We start from the raw sequence: 10,000 nt of genomic DNA, 5'->3' as shown, positions 1-10,000 counted from the left end.
ATCACTTAATATGGCGTTGGGCCACCATGTGTGGCTAGTACAGCCTGTATGCACCGTGGCACAGTATTTGGAATCTGGCATAGTCCACCAGTATCTGGAATTTTGCAAGAGGGATGCTCATCAAACCAATGGGTGACCACACGTGCTCTGTGGATGGGGTCATTGAGAGCTTTCTTTTTGCAGCCATGCAATCCATAATTATAGGCAACCAGGCATGTGTAGCATTTTTATGCATGACCCTAAGCATGCTGGGATGTTATTTGCTGAATTAACACATGGGCCACACCTGTGTGGAAGCCGTTGCTTGGTGTCCCTCATTTACCCAGGTATTTCCATTTTTTTGTCCATTACCTGTAGCTGCTACGAAGAGGGTTGAGATGCGATGCAACTGGCCACCCAACCCTGCAATTGCATCCAGCCCTATATTTCCCATTGTTTCAAACCTTACTTGCTGACTGGATTTCTTATTCCTTGTCCATCTGAACCCAGACCCTGGCCTTCTGCCCAGCCCATCTTCATCAGCATCTTGTAACCAAGGTTCTCCACTGTTAGTTTGAAGTCCTTGTAGTCAGAGTAGTCAGGGTCACGACCTTCCTGCAAGCAATAACAACCACAAAAAAGAATAAAATTGTGCTGTTTTTGGTAAAAGTAACATGCAAATGGATTTTTAATGGCAATTAGTGGTGCTGACATGTTCATTTTTCAACAGAAACACATTTCATTTCTACGTTGTAAGACAGTAGTTGTTCTGTCAAATGTATCACGACAGTTAAATATTCACATGCTTTTTCTCATATGAGGATTCATTTTCTGACCATCCTTAATGCACAATACATCATGTTTGTGCTGCACTTCACAAAGCATTTAAAATGTTTATCTTGAGATGGAAACAAAATGAAACACAGTTGATCTAACCCTAACACCGAAACAAAATAGAGATTTGAAATTTTCAAATGCTGGCTACTCAGGCACTTTTCAACTTATAAAAGATGTGTATGTATATATATATATATATATATATATATATATATATATATATATATATTGTTGCGGATTCGCGCCCGCCGGCGTGCGAACGGCCACGTAACTCGAATTGCGGCACGTCGCCCACCGGACGGACAATCCAGTCGTGACCCTCTCGGACTAACGCCGGGAACTAGTCACGGGTGGACCTTTTGGTCTCACCACGATCGTGCCAATCGGCCCCCGCGTGGGATAGGGTTGCTCGCCAAATTCGACCTACCTAAGTACCCACACGGAGGGTAGACCGGGCGATCGCACCTCGCCGCAGGTCGACTTCGGACACGGGCCACTTTAAGCGACCCGTTCCGTACTATCGGGATAACCGAGCGGTGTTATTCGTCGGCCTCGACGGTTCGATTAATTATCGGGCGTTTTAGCCCACGACCAACCCTTTACGTGAAGCAAGATGGAGATTCAATGAAAGAAAAGATGAAGCGAAGCGGGAAAACAGTTCAACATAACTCACATTTATTTCGCGATGAACGGGAAGCACACATATACAATTACACCAAAAGCACATGTAAAAGGAGAAGAAACACAATATTACACAAAAAGCAAATATAAAAGAGAAACACAATGCAGAGCTATCCGACTACCGAGCACACGGTAACACTTATACAATTTTACTTCACAGACGGCGCCGACAACACAGATACCCAAAGCAAAAGAAAAAGAACCACCCTCCAGGATGAGGGGGGTAGACGGGCCTGGGGCCGAGACCGTGTCGGGCCTACCCGTCTGATGATGAGACGCAGAGCGGCGGTGGCGCCCCAACTCCGCGGGCCTCGCGGACAGTGTCTGGTAGGGGGTGGGAAAGGGCCCCCCTTGTCGCACTATCTCAGCGCGGGGGGAAACAGGAGGGGGTTGTTGATGCTCGGGGGGGGGGGAGGAGGATATCACCCTGTCTCGGGTCCCGCGACGAGCGTCTCCACCTCGACCTCGGTCGCGCCGCCGGCCTCTCCCTCCTCAGCTCCCCGACTCCGACGCGAGCACCCCCTCGATCGCCTTCGCCGCCGCCACCTCTCCACAGCTCCGTCCTCTTCACTCTGACTACTACCACTTCTTCCCAGCTCCACCGACAACTCCCAACCGCGAACTCGAACTCTTGACTTCTCCCCTCCGAACTGAACTGTTTGGCGAGCGCGGCCGTTTATATCCCCCGTGGCTTCGCCCCCCCACCTTTGACCCTTTACCTCCGACCCTTCACCTCCAACTGGCTCCCCATTGGACCAAGGAAAAGTGGGCGTGAATGCTTTTTGATCCATGAATTTGCATATAGCGACCACACTCCGACGCCCTGGAGGCGGGGCCAAATCGCCCCAGCTCGCCGATAGGACGGAACAGAAGTGGGCGTGAGTCGTTTTTGATCCGTTTTCCTCGGAAAGTCTGTGATGTTTCTGAACACGCTGTTCGGTGCGCGCCCTGCACGAGTCCAGTACCGGCGCCCACAAGCGGCGCAAGAATGGTGGCGATGCGACGGTGGCGAGTTGTGATGGTAAAGGTCGTGGCTGTTGTTGTGAAGCGGCGTTGTGGTTGGTTGTTGTTGTTGTGAAGCGGCGTTGTGGTTGGTGGTTGTTGTGTGATGGCTGTTGAGACGTGGTTGGTGGTGGTAGTAATGGCGGCTGGTCCAAAATAAAGATAGTAAAAGAAAAACGGCTATCCTGAAGAGTCGCAGCCCGACTGAATGACATTTATTCCCTCGAAACAACGGGTTTGGGCCTAACTACACATATACTTACAGAGATATCTCACCTAAGGGACCTGAATGGTGGTTTGCGAATTTCGTCAACCACAACAATATATATATATATATATATATATATATGTGCATATATATATATATATATATATATATATATATATATATATATATATATATATATGTGCATATATATATATATATATATATATATATATATATATATATATATATATATATATATGTGCATATATATATATATATATATATATATATATATATATATATATATATATATATATATATATATATATATATATATATATATATATATATATATATATATATATATATATATATATATATATATATATATATATATATATATATATATATATATATATATATATATATATATATATATATATATATATATATATATATATATATATATATATATATATATATATATATATATATATATATATATATATATATATATATATATATATATATATATATATATATATATATATATATATATATATATATATATATATATATATATATATATATATATATATATATATATATATATATATATATATATATATATATATATATATATAGTTGCGAATTCGCGCCTGCCGGCATGCGAACGGCCACGTGACTCGAATCGCGGCACGTCGCCCACCGGACGGACAATTCTCTCGTGACCCTCTCGGACTAACGCCGGGAGCTAGTCACGGGTGGGCCTTTCGGCCTCACCACGATCGTGCCAATCGGCCACCCGCGTGGGATAGGGTTATTCACCAAACTCGACCTACCTAAGTACCCACGCGGATGGTAGACCGGGCGATCGCACGTCGCCGTAGGTCGACTCCGGACACGGGCCGCTTAAGCGATCCGTTCCATGCTATCGGGATAACCGAGCGGTGTTATCGTCGGCCTCGACGGTTCCGATTAATTATCGGGCGTATTAAGCCCATGACGAACCCGTTACGTGAAGCAAGATGGAGATTCAATTAAAGAAAAGACGAAGCGAAATGGGAAAACAGTTCAACATAATACACATTTATTCCGCGGCACACGGAGAGCACACATATACAGCCAAACAGAATGCACATATATCAAATGCTACAAAAGAAACAATGACGCAGAGATACTACCTACTAAGACCGACACACGGCAACACTTAAACAGTTTTACTTCACCAGAATGGCGCCGACACATTTACTCAAAAGCAAAGGAAACAAGCCACCCTCATAGGCAAGGGGGCAGACGGGCCCGTAGGCCAATGTGTGCGCGGGACCTGAAGGAGCGGTCAGGTCCGCGAGACCGGGGGGGTCCTACCCACGTCCTCGTGACGAGCCGCAAATGTGGCTGCGTGGCGGTGCCCTGACTTCGTGCTCCTCCGCGGGTTTCATTGGCACCGCTGGTGTGGGGTGGGAACGGGGCCCCTTTCTGCACTCTCTCAGCGCGGGGGAAAGGGGGAATTGTTGATGCTCTGGGGAAGGAGTATAGCTAGCTTGCTTGGGTCCCGTGACGAGCGATTCCACCGCGACCTCGTCGCCGACCGCCGTCTTCCCTGCCTCGGACCCGAACTCCTTGGACTCTTCCCCCAATTCTCCTCAGCAGACTGCAGAAAACCACCTTGACGCCTTCGCCTCCCAACTCCACTCCGCTCTCCAACCCGACTTGACTGCCTCCGTCTCCAGACTCCACTCTCTGCCACCAAAACTGACTCTCCGCGCAACAACTCTTTTTATTCGCCTCGCGCTCGCCGTTTTATAGGCCGGCATGAGAAAACAATATGCAAATTTTCGGATCAGGATGACCTCGAGGGCGGGGCAACGCTCGCCCATTGGACGGAGGAAAAGGGGCGTGAATCTCCCCTGATCCTAGAATTTGCATATCTCGATTCCACACAGACGCGCCTGGAGGCGGGGCCAAGCCGCCCCACGCTTCCTGTTTGGACGGATCAGAAGTGGGCGTGTAGCATTTCTGATCCGAATTCTCCTCAGAAAGGCCGCTATTTGCAGTCGCGGCTCGGCGGGTATCTTGTACGAGCCCAGGACAGCCCGACGCTCGGTGCTCACAGGTGGTGCGGGAATGGCCGCAGAAGGAGAGAGGTGAAGGTGGTGGAGGGTTTCCGGCGGGGGCCGATGGCCATGGTGCCGTTTGGAATGGCGGTGATGCGGTTTGCGGGAGCGAGTTGTGAAGGTAAAGGTCGTGGCTGTTGGCGTTGTTGTTGTTGTCTGACGGTTGGAGCGTGGTTGGTTCAAAATAAAGATAGAACAGAAAAACGGCTATCTCAAAGCGTCGCAGCCCGAATGAATCACATTTATTCCCTCTAAACAACGGGTTTGGGGCTAACTACACATGTACTTGCAGAGATATCTCACCTACGGGACCTGAATGGTGGTTTGCGAATTTCCACAACCGTAACTATATATATATATACATATATATATATATATATATATATATATATATATATATATATATATATATATATATATATATATATATATATATATATATATATATACACACATATATATACACATACATACATACATACAGGGTGAGTCAAAAGTAGCACCCGATTTCTGTTTTTTCGGCTGTCAGATTCTTTCTGGGAAGTCATGTTGTTAATAATTGTCTTCCAGATTATTAATTTTTGTAAATTATTTATTTTTGATTTTGTTTTGCAGGTTATTGCTGGAGTTTGGAAAGTTACTGAATTTTCACCAAATTGAACCATGAATAACCTTTCAATGAATTAATGCATTGTGGCCGTGAAACATTACTACAAATGTAATGAACAACCAACGTTGACAGCATGCCGTTTGGCACAGGAATTCGATATTAACCCACCTCAGGGAAGAAACATACGATTGATTGTCGAGAAATTTGAAGCAACAGGGTCGGTTGCCACTGAAAAGAAGTCCGGTCGTCCGAAAACGGCAACGAATGCAGTGAAATGCCATCAGAAGATGACATTTTGACTGTATAAGTGCATTTTGACTGTCACGGCTGAGGAAGCCATCAGAAGACTGGAACAAAGTCCGCAAAAGTCAACTCGTCGTTTATCTGCAGAGTTGGAAGTGAGCCAATCAAGTGTTATCCAAATCCTTCACCAGAAAAAATGGAAACCTTACATTCCACGCTTACTGCATGCCCTTCATGATGGAGATGACGACCGCCGTCTTCAATTTTGCGAAGAGTTCTTAGCTAAACTTCACGGAGGACACAATGCGAGACAACATCTGGTGGTCAGATGAGGCATGTTTTAAGCTTAATGGCACAATTAACAGACACAATTGTGTCGACTGGGCTGTGAATAACCTAAGAGTGACAGTTGAGAAGGAGGTAAATTTACCTGGAGTGACAGTTTGGGCAGCCATATCTCCATTAGGGATAATTGGACTCTTTTTCTTTGAGGGATCTGTCACTGCCGAAATTTACCTGGATATGCTGCAAACCTTCTTTTGGCCCAGGGTACAAGATCAGGACTGTTATTTCCAGCATGATGGAACTCCACCTCATTCTGGACGTTATGTTGGTCAGTGGCTTGATGAAAACTTTCCCAGAAAGTGGATCGGCCGCCGTGGTCCGATCGAGTGGCCGGCACGCTCCCCAGACCATACACCTCCAGATTTCTTTCTTTGGGGGCTCATGAAAGACCTTGTTTACCGTGAAAAGTGTTGTACCATTCAGGAATTGAAGGCTCAAATCACTGCAAAGTTTGAGGAAATTGATCTTGAAGTCTGCAGACATGTGTGCTGCTCTGTGCCTGCTCGGCTGTAAGTGTGCATCGATCACGAGGGAGGGCACTTTGAAAATTGCAAGTAAAACAGCTTGGCACAGTTCTGTAATAATATTTTCTTGAATAAATGGTTAGATAAACATGTCATTCATTTATTTCTACCTTCTTGTACACTGTAATACAAATGGCAAACAAACAATCAACTGACAGAAATCGGGCACGACTTCTGACTCACCGTGTGTGTGTGTGTGTGTGTGTGTGTGTGTGTGTGTGTGTGTGTGTATGTATGTATGTATGTATATATATATATATATATATATATATATATATATATATATATATATATATATATATATATAATATTGTTATGGCTGTGGAAATTCGCATTACACCATGAAGGGCCCGTAGGTGAGATATCTCTAGGTACATGTGGAATTAGCCCAAACCCGTTGTATAGAGGGAATTTATGCGATTCATCCAGGCTGTGACGCTTTGAGAAAGCCGTTTTTCTGTTCTGTCTTTATTTTGAACCAACCACGTCTCAACCGCTATTACACAATAACCACCACGCCAGCCATCGTCACCAACTGCAACCACGCTCCAACCCTCGGACAAAAACAACAACGCCAACAGCCACGACCTTTACCTTCACAACTCAATCCCACATCATCGCATCACCGCCATTCCCAAACGGCACCATAACCATCAAAGCACCACCGAAAACCCTCCACCACCTTCACCTCTCTCCTTCTACGGCCATTCCCGCACCACCTGTGAACACTGAGCGTCGGGCTGTCTCCGGCCCGTTCGGCGATTGGTGCCGAACGCACCGAGCCGCGAGCGCAAATAGCGGCCTTTCCGAGGGAAAATTCGAATCAGGAACACTACACGCCCACTTTTGCTCCGTCCAATTAGCAAGCGCGGGCGGCTTGGCCCCGCCTCCAGGCGCTTCTGTGTGAAATCGATATATGCAAATTCTAGGATCAGGGGAGATTCACGCCCCCTTTCCTTCGACCAATGGGTGAGCGTGGCTCCGCCCCCGAGGTCATCCTGATCCGGATATTTGCACATTAGCTGCTCCTGCCAGCCTATAAGAAGGCGAGCGCAAGGCGAATGAAGTCAGTCGAGTCGGGTGGCGAAGTGATCGGTGTGTCTTCGAGTTGGGTTCTGGAGTCGGCTGAAAAGAGTTGCGGGAAGAGGCAAAGGAGCTCGGGTCCGAGGCGAGAAGGATGGCGGTCGGCGACGAGGTCGCGGTGTGGGATTGCTCGTCGCGGGACCCAAGCCAGCCAGCCATTCTCCCTCCCCCAGGGCATCAACAATTCCCCCTTTCCTCCGTGCTGAGATAGTGCAAAAAAGGGGGCCCCGTTCCCACCCCACTCCAAATGTCGTGCCAACGAAACCCACCAAGGAGCACGGAGTCGGAGCACAGCCACGCGGCCACATCTGCGGCTCGTCCGCCAACACATCACGAGGACGCGGGTAGGACCCCCCCGGTCTCGCGGGCCTGGCCGCTCCTCCAGGTCACGCGCACAATCGGCCTACAGGCCTGTCTGCCCCCTTGTCTATGAGGGTGGCTTCTTTCCTTTGCTTTTGTGTAAATGTGTGTTGGCGCCGTCTGTAAAGTATAACTGTATAAGTGTTGCCGTGTGTGCGCGTAGTCGGTAGTAATTCTGCGTCGTTGTTGCCTTTGTTTTGGTTGCTCTATGTGCATTTTGACTGTTTGGCTGTATATATATATATGTGCTTTCCGTGTGCCGGCAAATAAATGTGCATTGTGTGAACTGTTTTCCCGTTTCGCTTCGTCTTTTCTTTATTGACCCTCCATCCTGCTTCACATAAAGGGTTCGTAGTGGGTGCAAAACGCCCGGTAAATAATCTGAACCGTCGAGGTCGACGATAACACTGCTCGGTTATCCCGATAGAACGGAACGGGCCGCCCAAGCGGCTCGTGTCCGGAGTCGACCTGCGGCGAGGTACGATCGCCCGGTTTACCATCCGCGTGGGTACTTAGGTAGGTCGAGTTTGCCGAACAACCCTATCCTACGTGGGTGGCCGATTGGCACGATTGTGGTGAGGTCGAAAGGCCCATCCGTGACTGGCTCCGGGCGATTAGTTCCTGGAGGGTCACGACTGAATTGTCCATCCGGTGGGCGACACGGTCGCGATTCGAGTGACGAGGCCGTCCGCACGCCGGCGGGCGTGAATTCGCAACAATATATATATATATATATATATATATATATATATATATATATATATATATATATATATATATATATATATAAATATATATTGTTACGTTTGAGGGGGGGGTATGCATTCAAAGGGTAATTAGGATGTTTAATTAGGTATGCCATGCTGTTCGAGTTTACCAGGATCTCGATGTAATAAGTAGCAATTCAGTGGCGATAAGTTGTCTAGTAAATGTTCATTTCTTAAAGGGGGAAATGATAATTGTCACGTAATTAGATAGGGACACGGGATAGGGTAAGTGTGTCTGCGTAAACCCCTTTTGGTATTCTCTGCAGGCTGGCCGTGACGTCACAGGACAGGGCTGCGGATGGCTCCGCCCCGTGATCACGATTGGCGGAAGGCGACGGCGGTGGGCCAATAAACGGCTCAATTGGAAGTGACGAGGACAGGAGGATAAAAAGGTTCTGTTCGGGGTCGAAAAGGAAGAGGAAGAAGATCGGGACAAAAAGATCGTGTTTTTTTGGTGTGGAGGCTGTTGCGCGGGAAGCGTACTTGTTGTTGTGCTGATTTGATAGTGTTCTTCATCGTGTCTTGGAGCCTTGCTGAGCCTCGTGCCTCACCTTAGTTGGCTCTGGGGTTCTGCTGACTCGGAGTACGGGGTCGAACGGCGGGCGGACCTGCCTCCCTCTCCTGCTCGCAATTTGGCACCAGAACTGGTTCCCTGGCGGCTGTGAGCGGACTTGGGCCAGGACCAGGAGGTCGACAGCACCACGGTTTCTCCTGCCCCCCCCCCTGACGAGAGCAAGGCCAGCTCGTCCGACGCTGATCCAGGGACAGTTGCGTCCACACCACGGTCCAGCCTGACCACCAGAAGTAGCTACGTTGTGTGTGTGTGTGTGTGTGTGTGTGTGTGTGTGTGTGTGTGTGTGTGTGTGTGTGTGTGTGTGTGTGTGTGTGTGTGCGTGTGTGTGTGTGTGTGTGTGTGTGTGTGTGTGTGTGTGTGTGTGTGTGTGTGTGTGTGTGTGTGTGTGTGTGTGTGTGTGTGTGTGTGTGTACTTGGCGCCTGAGAGGGTTTGAGAATTGTATATTCATTGGAATTGTCTGTGTTTTTCCCCACGCCCGATCCCACACCATCCCGTCGAATCTCCCCGGATCCCTTTTCTTGCCGAGTCTTGTTATTTCTGGTTAATAATAAAAAACAAATAAACATCATCAACTCAGTGAAAAGTGACTCGTGCCACCTTCCTCGTCCCGTTTGCGGTAGAGCGATTACAACCGCCATGTTTGGGTTATAAATAAATAAACCGCCTCCA

At 47.4% G+C, this 10,000-nt stretch overlaps 1 protein-coding gene across 4 annotated transcripts in view; it reads right to left on the bottom strand.

Annotated features, from left to right (window-relative positions):
* LOC147015151 (SURP and G-patch domain-containing protein 1-like) overlaps positions 1 to 10,000 on the bottom strand; it is an 89,849-nt gene that overhangs the window by 22,936 nt on the left and 56,913 nt on the right. For all 4 annotated transcript variants that reach the window (XM_085849655.1, XM_085849656.1, XM_085849657.1 and 1 more), the window contains one exon: positions 449 to 594. In XM_085849655.1, coding sequence (XP_085705781.1) covers positions 449 to 594 — 146 coding nt within the window. The remainder of the gene's footprint in view (positions 1 to 448; positions 595 to 10,000) is intronic.

Source organism: Eptatretus burgeri, chromosome 12, assembly GCF_056783735.1.
Source record: "Eptatretus burgeri isolate ZD-2024b chromosome 12, Ebu_testis_v1, whole genome shotgun sequence".
In the NCBI taxonomy this organism is placed as follows: Eukaryota; Metazoa; Chordata; class Myxini; order Myxiniformes; family Myxinidae; genus Eptatretus; species Eptatretus burgeri.
This window is presented reverse-complemented; position numbering and strand designations above follow the sequence as displayed.